At 37.9% G+C, this 16,609-nt stretch overlaps 1 protein-coding gene across 2 annotated transcripts in view; it reads right to left on the reverse strand.

The window, feature by feature from the left end:
- STXBP5L (syntaxin binding protein 5L) overlaps window positions 1-16,609 on the reverse strand; it is a 361,575-nt gene that overhangs the window by 12,397 nt on the left and 332,569 nt on the right. For both annotated transcript variants that reach the window (XM_075555662.1, XM_075555661.1), the window contains 3 exons: window positions 14,702-14,869; window positions 12,502-12,741; window positions 6,032-6,392 (listed from right to left, as the gene is read on the reverse strand). In XM_075555662.1, coding sequence (XP_075411777.1) covers window positions 6,032-6,392; window positions 12,502-12,741; window positions 14,702-14,869 — 769 coding nt within the window. The remainder of the gene's footprint in view (window positions 1-6,031; window positions 6,393-12,501; window positions 12,742-14,701; window positions 14,870-16,609) is intronic.

A 16,609-nucleotide genomic window follows, 5' to 3' on the forward strand; every position in this document is an offset into this window, starting at 1 on the left:
CAGGCATATTATCTGCTTGCACCACCCGGGGATTCCAATGCCTTACTGTTATGTTGTTATTAGGTGCTGGGAGTTGGTTCTGACTCAGAGCAACCTGATATGCCACAGGACAAAATACTGCCTAGTTTTGCTCATGTTGTTAGGTGCTGTCAAATGGGTTCTGAGTCCTAGTAACCTACCACAGGATGCAACACTGCCTGACCCTGTGCCATCCTCACAATCGTTCTTATGTTTGAGCTCATTGCAGCAGTCCCTGTGTCGATCCTCTTTTTGCTGACCCTCTACTTTAACAAACCTGATGTACTTCTCCAGCACTCGAGACTGGTCCCTACACATCCAAGTATATGAGCAGAAGCCGCACCAACCTTGCTTCTAAGGAGTATCTCTTCCAGACAGTTTTGTTTGTTCTTTTGGCAGTCCATGTACTTTCCATATACTTTACCAGCACCATAATTCAAATAAATCTGACCTCCTTTGATCTTTTAAATTCAATGTTCAACTGTGAATGCCTTTTCAAAATTTCACATGCTTATAAGCACTTAAATCCCCAGTATTTAGTCTCAAACTTATCATTGTTAGTCTTTCCAAATATTTTTGGTATTAATTCTATGAAAAGAATTGCTGTTAGCCAAGTTAAAACACATTTTAAAGCCTAAATGTCCTCATCTAACTGAGGTTTAATTAAATCCATCGCCTTTCATAAACAACCGCTGTTACATTCAGCAAATTTCCCTCTACTATACCTCATACATGTTCCCTCCTTGCCTGCTATATAGCTGCTACTTCAGTGTAAAAGCCCATCTCAAGTTCTCTTTCCATGCATGCTTCCTAAGACATACCTTAGAGCAGGTTCATCATGTACTTAAACACACACACACACACACACACACACACACACACACACACACCAAAAAAGCCATTCCAGTTAATGTCAAACTCATTGGTCTTCCATTCAAATCGCTCAGCAATTTGCTCTAATCTACCATTTAGTTTGCCTTCCTCTCCACAACTCTCTTTTATAATATATGTTCAACTAACTCTTCCATGACATTCAATTCACTTTCACATCTTCTCAATTGTAATTCATGTTTTCTTTGTGTTGTAATTACTTGTGTGTCTGTCTTGCTTCCCACAATAAGCTTCTTGAGGGTTAGATCCAGAGCTTACTAATAACTTACAGGTCTACTATTTGGCTTAGCTGTCTCAGTTACTTCTGGACTGATGTAAGGTGTTAAAGAGAGTGACAGTGACTTCTACAGAGTGGGTATTTAACAAGTGTTTGCTGAATTCATAAAATCATTAGTTATAAATTTAATGTTTCATCAAATGTATTTTATTTCACTCACAGAATGAAATCTCTCAACAAATACTTTATTATTAAAGCCTCTAACTTGATTGTAGGAGCTATAGTGGTTATGCGCTGGATTGCAGTCTGCAAGGTGAGCAGTTCAAAGCCACTGTTCACTTGGGAAAACATGGGCTTTCTACTCCTGTTAAGAGGTACAGTCTCGGAAACACACGGGGGCAGTTCTGCTCTGTCCTAAGGGTTGCTGTGGGTAGGCACCAAATCAATGGCAGTATTCTGTTCAGGGTTGGTCCCACTTTTTCATAGACTTTTGAACACAAGCAAATTACTTAACTATATCTTATTAGCATATACAAGAGTGCCCAAAAAACATAAGAATTGTACTGGGCTGAGCAGAGCTTAGAAGTACACGGTTTTTACTCTAGGTGAGCATCGAGCCACTCGCTCTGAGTTAGTGTACCCAGTGGTGCCACCTGGGAAGATTCTTTCTTGTCACAGTGAATTTTTTTCATAAAAGTAGTTTCACTCAAGCCTCATTTTTGTGTGATGGCTGATTTACGTGAACAGTGTTTTGCTGTGAAATATTGTTTCCTGCTCAGGAAAAATGTCACAGAAGCTGTTATGATGTTGAACAGTGCTATGTTAAAAACTCAAGCGTACGAGTGGCTTTCTTGTTTCAAAAAAGGTGAAATATTGATTGAGACAAATCTTGTTCGGGACATCCATCAATTTCTAGAATGGCCAAAAATGTCAACTTGTAGTGCATTTGGAGTTTGTTTCAACAGGCCAGACTTAATCAAGCTTTCTATTTAGAGGTTCTGAAAAGATTGTGTAACAGTGTGTGACAAAAAAGGCCTGATTTGTGGCAGACAGGGGACGGGTTTTGCCACCATGATAATGCACCTGCTCACACAGCCGTCTCACTGCACCAGTTTTGGGCAAAAAACCGCATGCCTCCTTACCTCATGCACTTGACTCACCTGACTCTCTCTGCACTACTTCTTTTTGTTTCTGTGGATGAAGAGGGACATGAATGCATAGTGCTTTGATGATGTAGAAGAGGTGAGATAAAAATGAGGGGGTTTTCTCCCCACCCCGCTTCTCCCTCCCCCTGCCCCACCTCCCCTTCTTTATGCTGGGCTCTCATGTACCTTCCTAGGTGTGGCCTGCCCTCCCTCCAGCTATCTATGCCGGGTGGGGAGAAACTGAGTGGATGGCATGGGGGGAACAGGGCGCTAACCCACCCAGGGAGAGTATTGGTTGTGTCCCCACAGAACTGGAACATGCATACGGACCCCACCATGACACGCCAAACCAGGAGGGCAACATAAAGCGTGGAAGAATATACAGAGACTGGAACATACACCGGCCCCAACCAGAATTAGCCTGACCCCCCATCATTGAAGGGAGTACCACAGATAATGAAAATAGATTGTCTGGTGTGGGAAAGGAACTGACCTAGCACACCACACCCAGAAGGAAGCTGAAGCAAAGGAAGGAGGAAGAACGGAGCGGAGCACACCTGGGCCCACCAAGCTCAGAGGAAAATAGCCTGGCTTGAAGGGCCCAATGTACAGAGAGGACCATATAGCCGGCCCCACGGCGAGATGCGACATCCTGCACTGACCCATGGCCCTACATGGGACAGCACCTGAGACACAGTGAGGGATGTGCAACTGAGCTGACCCCACCACACTGAGGCAAAACAATGGGGGCTTGAAATGGAGCATTGGGGAAAGCAGAGCAAGGAGGTCCCGAGGGAGTATAAAGGATGGACTTTGGGGCTAGGACATAGCACCCCATCAGACTCATCCGGAAAACATTCCTAAAAGTCAACAAACAGACCTCGAACTACTAACAGTTTTTTTGTTTTCTTTTTGCTGTCCTTTTGTTTTTTTCTTTTTTTTCCTCTTCTTTTAAATTTTGTATTTCAGTGGCTTTTTTGTTTCTTAGCGTGTCGGTGTTGCTGTCGATGCCATGTTCTTATGTGCCACTTTGGTTCTGTCAAAGCCATCCGCATTTTTAATGTACATATTACTATATCTGCAGGTCCATCTAGATAAGATATGCTGGACAAACAATGTGATAAGAAAATAACGGAACCAACGTTCCCAGAGGGACATGAGAGTGTGGGAGGTAGGGGAAGGGAGGAGGTGTTGGCCAACCCAGGGACAAGGGAACAACGAGTGGTTCAAAACCAGTGGAGGGAGGGGATGGGAGGACTGGTAGGGAGTGACCAAGGGAGGAATTACTGAAACCAGAATGAAGGCCAAACATGATAGTGGGACAGGAGGGAAGCATAAGGAAATAGAAGAAAGGAGTAGGAGGTAAAGGGCATACATAGAAGCCTAAATATAGACATGTACATATGTAAATATATTTATGATTATGGGAGAAATAGACCTATGTGCATATACTTATAGGTTCAGTAGTAGGGTAGCAGGTGGACATTGGGCCTCCTCACGTGCACTCCCTCAATACAATAGCACCTTGATCAGCTAAACGGTCATTCCATGATACCCACCTTCCCGACAAGATCTCTGAAGACAGACGTGTGCATATGCAAATATGGTGAAGAAAGCTGATGGTACCCAGCTATCAAAAAGATATAGCATCTGGGGTCTTAAAGGCTTGAAGGCAAACAGGCGGCCATCAAGCTCAGAAACAACAAAGCCCACAGAGAAAAAGCACACAAGCCTGTGTGAACACAAGGTGTTGAAGGGATCAGTTAACACACACCAAAGAACAAAAACCATCATTGTGTGATCACCTTCCCCACATAAACGCTGAAGAAGAATGTGTGCACAATTAAGTGTGGTGAAGAAGGCTGATGGAGCCCGGCTATTGAGAGATATAGCGTCTGGGGACTTAAAGGCCTGAAAGTAAACAAGCGGCCATCTGGTCCAGAAGCATCAAAGCTCACATGGAAACAGCATACCAACATGTGTAACCATGAAGGGCCGAAGGGACCAGGTTTCAAGCAACAAAGGAGGGGAAAAAGAATCATATCATCGTGAACGAGGGGAGTGCATGATGGGGACCCAATGCCCATCTGTGGACAACTGGACATCCCTTGCTGAGGAGTAGTGGGGAGGAGATGAGTCACTCAGGGTTCAGTGTAGCAATAATGAGACTCACAACCTTCCTCTAGTTCTTGAACACTTCCTCCCCCCAACTACCATGATCCCAATTCTGCCTTGCAAACCTGGTTGGACCAGAGGATGCACAGCGGTGCAGTTGGGATCTGGAAAGACAGGGGATCTAGGACAGATGAACCCCTCAGGACCAAAGATGAGAGTGACAACACCTGGAGGGAAATTTGGGTAGAAAGGGGGAACCAATCACAAGAATCTACATATGACCTCCTCTCTGGGGGATGGGCAACAGGAAGGTGGGTGAGGGGAGACACCGGGCAGTGTAAGATAAGATAAAATAATAATTTATAGATTATTACGGGTTCAAGAGTGAGGGGGAGTTGGGAGAGAGGAGGAGAGGAAAATGAAAATGAGCTGATTCCAGGAACCCAAGTGGAAAGCGAATTTTGAGAATCACGAGGGCAACGAATGTATAAGGATGCTTTACTCAATTGATGTATGTATGCATTGTGATAAGAGTTGTATTAACCCCAATAAAATGATTTTAAAAATGAGGGAGTGCTGTCATCCCTCCAAATAGATGAGTTTGAAAAATGTTTCCAAGGGGAGTGGGGAGGGAGGGGGGAAAATGAGGAGCAGATGCCAAGGGCTTAAGTGGAGAGCAAATGTTTTGAGAATGATGAGGGTAACGAATGTACACATGTGCTTTACACAATTGATGTATGTATGGATTATGATAAGAGTTGTATGAGCCCCCAATAAAATGATAAATAAATAAATAAAATTAAAAGCTTAAAAAATGTTTCCAAGAATAGAATCACAGACTGGACAAATGTAATGGAGGGTACTTTGAAAGTAATAAGGTTTTGTAAAAATATTTAAATACATAACTTTGAAAAAAAATTTTAATTCTGGGGTTTTTTGGTGCACCTTATGTAAAATTAGGAATATAATAATATTTTTGTTTTCCTCTGTTAGAGAAGCTTTAAGGATCAAATGAAATTCTATATGTATGATTCTTGTGTGAACTATAAAACATAGTAATCAACCCAAACCAAAGCAAATTCATTGCTATTGTATGAATTCTGAATCCTTAGGACCCCCTAAAACAGAATAGAATGGCTCTAAAGGGTTTCTGAGGCTGTAACTCTTTAAGCGGGAAGCAGACTGCCTTAACTTTCTCTCACGAAGTGGCTTATGGGCTTAAACTGCAGAACTTTGGATTAGCAGCCCACTGCTTCAACTACTGTGTCACCAGGGCTCCTTAAAAACCGGGAATAGTAACAGCTACTTTCTTCTCCTTGTAGCCTTATATTTCCAGTGCCCTGCCTAGCATATCGTAAATAACAGAAATGTCTGGTGAATGAATGCATAAATGATTGGAAAACACTCTCTTTAGATTCCTTGATGCCGATTAAAATAGATACATTTCATTTCCACTGCCAAGCACTTTTCACCAGCTCTTGCCCCAACCCACCTCTTAACTCTTCTGAAATTGTGGAATAATGAAACATTCACAAACCCAATGAAACAACGATTTTGGGCTGCTGCTTGATAACAGCAACAGGTTTTTCCAGAACTCTACCTTGCACGGTTTCAATGACCAGCTTTTTATAAAGAAGGAAAGTACCTCATGATCATGATATGCCCATTGGCGCAAAAGCATGCTAAGCAGACACCGCTGCACATGACCACCACATCTGCTTGCAGTATAAAAGATGTCTCGGTGATGTTATGAACATAATGGCAAGTCTGAGAAGGCAGTGCGAAGACTTTGGCTTGTTTTTCTGAGCAGATTATTGTATATTGATGATCTCCTGTTTCTTGGGATAGGGAGGGAGAGTTCATGACCAGTTTTCTTCTTAAAGACTTTTCCGCTTCATCTGTGTTGTTTGGATCCTTCCAAACTTCATAGGGAGGCTGCATTAATCCACCAGTTCGGTCCATGCAGGAGAATGCCAGCACAGCTCCTTTCAATGAGAGGGATGTACCTATAAAAACAATTTCACGTCACTGGCATGTGAAATTCTCTCTAAAACTCCCGTTAATTACCAATGGACAATGAACACTTAGATTATGATAGATTTTACCTAGTGTCATAATTTACAATAATATATTAATACATTTGTTAGTTCATCAGTTGAAAAAAATTAGAATCATAGCAGTATAGGTCTTTAAGAAGTCTGAAATATTAACTTGTAAAATCTTTTCATATTGATGGGAAAACCAGACCCCAGAAATATGATGGGACGTGGGCCAGGTTACACAACAAGCTAGTGACCAAGCTAGGATTAGAATTTAGGTTTCCTGACTCTTACATCCAGTGTTCTTTAGCTACACTTAATAATCTCCCTTACGATTATTTTCAAAAAGCAAATACAAAAAATATAGCATTAATTAGTGAAAGAAATTGTGATTAAAAGAAAACAATCACGCCATCTGTTTCTATTTTTATTTTCATAGGTTTGTTTTCCCAGAAAAGGCTTTTTGTTCTCAAACTGAGCCTTCAGGATAAACTTCCTGAAATCTCAACATCTAGAATTTACATTAGCATTAAACAGATGTATTGTTGCAAATTATATATAGCAAAAGTTTATAATGTTAGCTATTTAAAAATCTTTTTATTGGGAGCTCTTACAGATATCATAACAATTCATAATTCAAATAGATCGAGCACAGTTGTGCATTTGTGCCATCATCAGTTTCAAAACATTTTCTTTTTTCTTAAACTCTTTAATATCAACTCCTCTTTATGCCTTCCCTCTCCCACTCTACCCCCAAACCCTTATTATATTATATATTATTATTACTATTTGCTGTATCTTACACCATTTAATATATCCATTCACCTACAATTCTGTTATTCATTCCCCTCGAGTGGGGTTATACAGTCATCATTGCTGTCAGTTCCCGCTGTCCTCCTTCTGGCCCCCCTTTCTATACCCTCAGGAATCATTATTCCCATTACTACTTCTAAAGGATTTATCTATCTTGGATTTCATACATGGAATGGTCTTAATTATATAAATGAACATATGCAGGTCTAACAAGGTTAATGAGGTAAAACCAAAACCATAATAGTAAGGGGAGGAAATATTAAAAACTAGAGGATAATTATGCACCCTGGATATATTATCCCTTATCTTTGGCCCTTCTGTGAGGGACTGTCCAATTATATTACAGGTGGGTTTTGGATCTCCACTTTGTCTATGCTCCTTCACGTTAATTTGATTGCTTGATTTTGAGCTTCTGATACCTATTCCCATCTATACTTCATCATAGGGGCTGGTGTGTTTCTTACATGTGTGCTTTGTTGCTTCCCTGCTAGATGACTGTTTAATTAACTTCAAGCCTTTAAGACCCCAGATGTTATATTTTTTAGTAGTCAGGCACCATCAACTTTCTTCACCACATTTGCTTATGCATCCATTTTGTCTTCAACAATCAGGTCGGGAAGGTGAGTATCATACATTGCTACATTATTAGAACAAGCCATTCTTGTACTGAGGTAAGATTTAAGTAGAGGCCCAAAGTCCATCTGCTTCCTTATTGCATATATATGTATATATCTATATACACACACATAGATACATACAGCTATCTTTATATATTTACATATATACGCATTTATACCTATACATATTTTTACTTTCTTATTCGTTCCTCTTTTTCTTTTCCCCTGCCTGTTAGCAATTTTAAGTGTATAAATCAGTAACATTAATTATCGCCACCGTGTTATACTACTATCACCATGATTTCTCAAACATCTTGGGAATTTTAAAAGAAATCCAAGAAAACCCTTCTACTTCTAGCTCTTAAGAAGGCATCTTTATAAAGAACAACAGGTTTACTCACCTGAATTTTCTGAGGTTGAATGTCTATGACAGACGTTATCTATGGTTTTGTTTTTTTTTTTATCATTCCTGGAGGTAACCTGAACTAGAATGACCACTGCACATTTCCAGACCTGAGGCCACTCCATTGCCATTGAATCAAATCTAACTTCTCTAACTCATAGCACAGAGTAGAACTGTTCCTCAAGTCTACAGTCTTCATGGGAGCAGGCAGCTGCCTCGTTTCCCCCCATAAAGTGGCTGGTGTGTTCTAGCCGTCAATCTTTTGATTCACAACTGGCCCTTAACCACTGCACCAACAGGGCTGTTCTCTCCCCTGAAATAATATCTTTGTAGACAGAGGAAGGGTGTGAACCAGTGCGATCTGCCTCAAGAGTGCACAAGTGACAGAGAATTGAAAAAGAGATAAAGCAAAACAAAGTCATTACATTAAAAAAGTATGGTATAAAGAAATTTAAAATTCTAATTAAAAACAATTAGATTTAATTATTTAATCTAATCTACTTAAAAATAACATATATGGAAGGTCTTACACTGGGTATTGAATAAGGAAGAATGAAGAATTGATGCATTTGAGTTGTGTTGCCCGAGAAGAATATTGAAAATACTGTCGACTGCTGAAAGGACTGACCAATCTTTTGCATTCTTTTGATACATTGTCAGGAGAGACCAGTCCCAGGAGAGGGACATCGGGTTTAGTAAAGTGGAGGAGCTGCCCCAAAGAGGAAGGTCCTTGATGAGATGGATCGACTGGGGCTCCAGCAGTGGGCTCGGGCACAGGAACTCTTGTAAGGACAGCACGGATCCTGCAGTGTTTCCTTCTGGTATACATGGGGTCCCTATGGGCCAGGGCTGATTGAGGGCACCAAACAACAACAGCTCTTTAATGAACAGCTCTCTTAACCACCAGGAAGAAGAAATAATGCTGAAAGGTCTGAAGAGTGACTGGAGTTCATCTAGGATTATTCCTTCTGTAAAACCACATTTCCAACACTACCTATCAAGAGACTAGCTTTGTGATTATAAAAGTATTAGTACACTTGATTTAGAGATAAAAATACATGTAAAAAAAGGACAGTGACCCACATTTTGGAACCCGTTGTATTTATACCTAATGCCAGGGAGCTGTCAGCATCCAAACAGCAGTTTCTCAATAAGCTGCCTTTGTCAAAACAGCTACATTACTTCCTAATTTGTGGTCAGGGATGCTTTGATTACATTCTGCCCATTAGATTTGTGTTGTTGTCAAGTAAATTCGAACTCATGATGATAAATGCAGAGAAAACAAAGCAAAGAAGGGGACAGAAACTCTTGGGAAAAGAGTTTAACTTTGTTCAATTTTGGACAGAGCAGATGTGAAACCAGCAGAAGTGTTGAGATACATTTACTGTGATTTCCTTCAGTAGTAAATAGCCTTTCATCACTGATTCAGGGGTCTCAAGTTTTTAATCAACATTTGTGGAACTGGTAACATAGCTTGCAGTCATCCAATGCACTTCAGTCTCCCAGTTTCCGTGGCTGGGCAGAGCCTAACTTCTGCAGGGACCTAACTCCAAAATGACAAACCCCTTCCTGCCATAAAGATGACACATTAATTTTACTTTGGATAAAGATGGTTACAAAACTCAATTATCAGGTGATTTAGGAGGAATTATGTGTGACAAATGGTGCTGTCAAATCCTCTTACTTGAGGATTAGTTTGTGTTTCTCTAGAGAACATGAATGAAGTGGGTTGCATCTGCTTGGCTGTGTACAGTGTCAGATTTCTTTGTCTTTGCAATCCCTTTCACAGCTTGCTTATGATGCACATCTCATTCTGGTGTAACACTAATTCAATAATTAGACTGTTTCCTATTGCTTATACCTTTGTGGAGAGGTTTTCTGGGTTAACAGAAGATTTTGTAATAATAGAAGTTTGTAAATAAAGAACAAAAAAGATTTGAGATATATAGAACCAACATCTAATCTGTAGAATTTCTGCCCCCAATCTTACTGCTAAAACATAAAGAAACTTGCTAGAGGTTTCTTCCAACTTGCCAACAAGACTCAAAACTCCCATCTCTGACAAGTTGTGTGCCTGAAGAAACTTTCCCTATAGTATCAATAATAAAAACTCAAATGTCCACCAACTATGCTTGAAGATTAGATTATTTTAATCTCTCTGTAGATATAAAGAATATTGCAAAAAGGATTGTCATATAAAGAGGCAATTAAGGAATGTGCAGTGACAACTGTAGGAAAATATTATATAAATGTGACAGACAATAAAATATAATATCATTTTTCTAAATTTTGTGATGCTTTTGGTATTAGGCCAGTTTAAAAATTTTTATTTATTTACTTCTCATTCTGATAAATATTTACATGTTTGTCTGTAACTTTGTATTCTTTAAAAATAATGTTCTCCACTCTAAATTTTACAAGTTTCAGGTGTCATAGAATTGAACCTGGTCCTGAGTTCAGATGTGGAATGAAAAGACAGGCACCAGTGCTCTTTCTTAAGAAGCACATAGGAGATAATTTTAAATTTCATTGAATATTTCTTTTTTTTAAATGAATTGAGACATCAACTTAACTTTGTTAGCTTTTAAGTTTTAAACTCAACAAATTTAAAACCCAAACAACTGTATGCATTATTATCACCACCTTAGAGAAGTGTTATTTATTTCCAAAATAAGAAGGCAGGAAATAACCTTGAGATTACAAAAGTCTTTCTAGTTAATTTACTAAAGTTGTATTTAAAAATTGCTAAATTGTCCTAAATTTTCTTAGTTTACAGTAAGCTGGGGGAAATTTTGGCATGAGACTCTATCAGAGGCTGATGTTCACAAGCTCCAAAAATAAACTACTCTAGAGGTCAAGGTTTTCAAGTGACACACACTTGGTTGTAAAATTATAAGTGTTCAGGTTATCTCGTTATCTCATCTTATATGCAAAGAGCCATCCTGCAATGGCTAAACAAGATAGGTGACTACAGAGATTTCTCTGTAAGAATTTTCCTTTAAGAATCTCCTTTCTCTTTCCCTTTAAGAACATTAAACACTACACTGGTGACGAAAAGGCCAGGAAAGGTGCACTGAGGAACTTTTTTCTATCACAACAATGCACACCTGCTCATTCTTCAAAGGTAGCATGGGCTGCATTATGAGATTTTAATTGGTGAGCCTCTACCTTCCAAATGAGCCTTGAACAGACCTTTCAGATGTTTTTTTGTGTGCTTGTTTTCGAAGCTTAAAGAACATTTCAAAGCTTAAAAGGGACACATTTGAGTCCCATGCCATTTTGACATGGTATAAATAAAAAAGCACAAAATTCTTTAAGAAAAGGTTAGAGAGATGGAAACATACTTCAGAAGTCCACTTACTAGGTGGAGGGTAGTTTGAGATATAAGAGCTTCAATTATGATTTTTTTGTTTAATAACTATGTCTAACATTTAATAGCAATGGCTTTTGGTGTGCTCTCACATTTCTTTCAAAATAACCCCCTTATCCTAAATAATAATGAAAATTTCTTTCTTTCAAAGCTACCTGAAAAATATTTCTTCTCATCTACAGGAAAGAGCGTGATACCAAAAGGTGGGGATAACAAATGTTAAAATGAATGAAAGGAAAAATAATATGCACCCCATCCTCAAAAGAAAAGAGGACAAAAGCCATGTAGGAAGAGAATATAATATGAAATAGACTTTATGGAATAAAAGGCTGTAATGTGCTTTTAGAAAATAATCCTGACTGACATTAAATTTCCTATGGAAGGAACTTGTGTGGCATGTCTTTCAAGTAGGATGAGAATATTCTAAAAGATTTTAGAAAGTTTCCTGTGATCAGACAGCTTCAAGCTTAGTCATTCCGAGTGCTTAAGGAACGATATAGAAACACTCACACGCTGTGATCTGCCATGGGCCTTTGGAAAAATGCTTCAATATATTAAAAATCAAGTTCTAATTTTTAAATGAACATTCTCTTCTGTGCTTTTTGGGTATTTATTCCTAACAGCATTGTTTTGGTTGGCTGTCCCACGGTTTATTACCATAGAAAGGGTTGTAGTATTTTACTTTCAAGGAAAGTTTAGTGGCAATATGATAAATGTTGGAATAATATGCAATTTATACAATTCTTAGTAGTTTCAATTAAACAGAATACTTTATACTCTATATTTTCCACAAATCAGTATGAATTAATGTTTACTAGATCTTATTTCTAAATCTGAGAAAGGAGTAATGAGAAAATGAATAAAAACTCTTACCACTTGGTGATACCATCACTGGCTCAGTAAACCGGTGTTCTTCAGTTGAAGGCAGGCTTAATGAGAAGATTGACACCATCCCCAGGCTTGTTCCAACGAACAGGCAAGGGGAGACGGCAGAGTCATTTTTCCGTGCAAATGATTCCATGAAATATAGGGCTGTAATTGCTTCTTTAGAATCTTTATCAATACTGGAGATGCTAGAGCTTCTAGAACGAGTGTAAGAATTTTCTCGGGTTTCTAAGGAAATTAAAAAAATAAAAGGTGTTAGTGTTTTTCCCTCCAAAATTAGTCAGATTAAATCATTGAAAAATCATATAATTATGAAGGAGAAGTAGAATTTTATTACTTTCTAACTGATCTAAAACTCAGTTTATCCAGTTCATTAGTTTATTTTGAAAGTGGTAACACTGAAGCCTAGAAGTGTCAATTACAAGCGTTGGGAGAGCTGAGGCCACAGTGCCTGGGCCTCCTGAGTTCCAATCCGTTTGCCATCTTGAAATTGTCTAATATAGAGGAAAGTTGGTCTAAATAGTTAAGGTTATGAAAATTTTTGGTTCCATTTAAATTGTGTTCTTCCTATCTTTTAAATGTTGGACATATTCCTAATGATTTATTGATAATTCCTACTTGTTGACAGCATTGTGGCTATTGTCCTGAAGAACACAAATTTTCTATGCCTAACACATTCCCCTAACTTTTACAGTTTTTGGTTTTGTCACCTCTGGAATAATTACAGTCATAAAATTTGAACTTTTCATGAAGGCCAAACAACAAATGTTACCAGAAATCCAGACCTAATTTTGCTTATGGTCAGATAAGGAAGATTTCAGCCCTCGTGTTAAAAAAAAAAACAGGATGGTTTCAAGTTCACCTGCTTGTCAATATTCTACACGGTCATACTCCAACAAGCATGAGCTCACCACTTCAGTGAGTTTCTGAGTGTTCTCATTGTCACGCCGGAGTACAAATTCCTCATGTTTTTTTTCTACTTCTTTCTTTTTTGAGAGGTACACATGTGTCTCTTAATTATCTTGATTAAAGGAGATTACATATAAATTCCTAAAACTGTGCTTTTTCTAGTAAACAAAATAAAGCTTTAATATCTAATAAGAAAATTTATAAAAATTGTTTTCATAGGATTTAGAGATGGACAGGAATATGAAGATCATATACATATTTTATTTTGAGATTACCTCAGAATTTAGCATAAATTAGAGATAGAAATAACTATATCTCTAAATTTACAACTCCCTAATCCAGTGATAAATTGTACTATTTCTTCTGTAACCCTTACATGCATCTTCTTTTATATCTAGTTAACATATATCTGTAATATTTTAATATATATTTATGGTTGGTACAGAGACTTTTGCCATAGATAATATCATTATCTGCATGTGCTTTAGGATAAGGTTTAGTATGAAAATCACAAATAAAAATGGTTAGATTTTATTTTCAAAATTTAAAGAACAATATTATTCTTTACCAGGAAAAAATTGGAGAGGTAGCAAATGAGGAATCACATTATAGAACTAATAGCAAATCCTTCAGAAATTATTTCCTCTAGACCCAAAGTTCATTATCAATAAGATATTGACAGCAAAGTTACAAGATTCATTTTTCTTTCCCCTGAAAAATTTCTGACTCTTAAACTTTATTCTTGCCCTTGCACTCATTCTAAAAATAAGCAAATAATTCATGCTTTTTTAGAACATGAAAATTGGGACAGAAAATTTTAGATTTTAATATCTTGAATTTTATCCTGATAATATCCATTTGACAATTGAAGAAATAAGGTCGTAAGACATTAAATAATGAGCCTCAGATAGTTAGGAGACACTAAGTTTTAACTATTGAGATGAAAAGTGCCTCTCAATTGTAACTGGGAGGATATAAAAGAGATGGCACAGATCTAGTTTTGGAGATGGGAAAGGAGATGAAGTGAGGACTGTCTTTGGAACCAAGGCATAGCACTGTTATTCCCCATGTAGAGCTGAGTGTGGATTCTTTACGCTGACCCAGCATGGGGTCTTGATGAGTCAGAATTGATGTGATAGCAACAGGTTTTGGTGAAGAGTGACTGTAGCTTTTTATATCGTCTATCTGTGACTTCCGTCCTTTTTTTGTGTCTGCATTTTCATTATCATGATAAATAACATTTTTAACTGCACCCACAAAACGTCTATGTTTAATCTACCTTCTGCTGTAACTGGTAAAGTAATTTCCATGCAAGCAGCTGATTGTGCTTTTCGAAATGGTGGTCTTCCACCCCAGCGATTCACTTTTGTGACATCAGCACTAGAAAGACGTTTTCCAGAACCGCAGCTCTGAGAGGTTGGACTCGTGCAGTGTCCATTTACATGGTCTGTAACAATAGGAGGAGGGCAACAGGAATATTATCATTAAATCTTAATATAAAAAATCCAAGTGCGAGGTGAATAAATGAAGACCAAATATTATATTTTCAAAAGTACATAAAGTCAGTTATGTCCTTGTTATTTTATAATTTAGCTTAATTTCAGTAGTTAGTCCATTTTTCACAAGGTATTAACTACAAAATGAGGGATTTTCAAAATATTTTATGAAAAAAATCCCATTATCTATAAATTGGATTTTCCAAGAGTTTTTGAAGCCCCTAATATTGATTTCTATAATTTGGATCATTATAATAGTTTGTACTTTATTCTATATCTCCTTTAATGCTCTATCATTTAATGGCAAGAGGAAAGAGGCTATAGTATTAGATTTTCTTTTGCAAAACATTTAAAATATATGTCAATGTATAAAAATTTTGGCTTTACATCAAGTGCTTGAAGTCAAAACTAAAGAGTGGAAGTATGTTGCTTTGCAGTTAAAAATGATAATTAAGAGTACTGGAAGTTCTTGAGCCACATTGTTGGAGTCTAAATCCTGGTTCTGCCTTTTATTGCTGTTGTTAGATGCTGCCAAGTTGGTTCTGACTCATAGCAATCCTTGTACAACAGAACAAAACACTCTCTGGTCCTTTGCCAATTGTTGATTTGTTCAAGTCCTTTGCTGCAGCCACTGTGTCGCTCTATCTCCAGGGTGTTCCTCTTTTCCACTGCCTCTCTACTAGATCAAGCATGATGTCCTTCTCCACATCTGCTCTTTCCTGATGATAACATGATAAAGTGCTCGAGTTGAGGTCTCACTATCCTTGCTCTTAAGGAGCACTGTCGGTGTACTTTAAGAGAGATCTGTTTGTTCTTTTGGCAGTCCACAGTACTTTCAATATTCTTCACCAGCACCATAACTCAAGCGCATTAATTCTTCTTTGATCTTCCTTATTTAGATTTTAATATCTTGAATTTTATCCTGCTAACATTCATTTGACAATTGAAGAAATTAAGGTCGTAAAACATTAAATAACTAGCCTCTGATAGAAGGAGACACTAAGTTTTATCCATTGAGATGAAAAGGACCTCTCAATTATTACTGGGAGGATAGCAAAGAGATGACACAGATCTAGTTTTGGAGATGGGAAAGGAGATGTAGTGAGCATTGACTTTGGAGCCAAGGCATAGCACTGTTATTCCCCATATAGAGCTGAGTCCAATTTTCACTCTCATCTGAGGTAATTGAAAATTCCATGTCTTATGTCAGGTATAACTTAGGTCTCAAAGTAACATACCTACTTTTCAGCATTCAAAAGAGGTCTTGTTCAGTCGATCTACCTAAGGCAATGCTTCATTTGATCTCTTGAATACTGCTTCCATAAGCATTGTTTGTGAATCAAAGCAAGATGAAATTTTTGACAAAAATCAATCTTTTCTCCATTTATCATGATGTCACCTACTGGTCCAATTGTGAAGATTTTGGTCTTATTTTCACTGAGTTGTAATCCTTACTGAAGGCTACAATTCTTGATCTTCATCAGCAAGTGCTTCAAGTTCTCTTCCCTTTTAGCAAGCAAAGTTCTGTAATCTACATATCAAAAGTTGTTAATAAGCCGCCATCCAACTGATGTTACATTCTTCTCCATATAGTCCAACTTATCTGATTATTTGCTCAGCATACAGGTGGAGTAACTATGGTAAAAGGATTCAACTCTGACACACATCTCTCCTGATTTTAAACCATTCAG

The sequence above is a fragment of the Tenrec ecaudatus genome, chromosome 8 (genome assembly GCF_050624435.1).
Source record: "Tenrec ecaudatus isolate mTenEca1 chromosome 8, mTenEca1.hap1, whole genome shotgun sequence".
Taxonomy (NCBI): domain Eukaryota; kingdom Metazoa; phylum Chordata; class Mammalia; order Afrosoricida; family Tenrecidae; genus Tenrec; species Tenrec ecaudatus.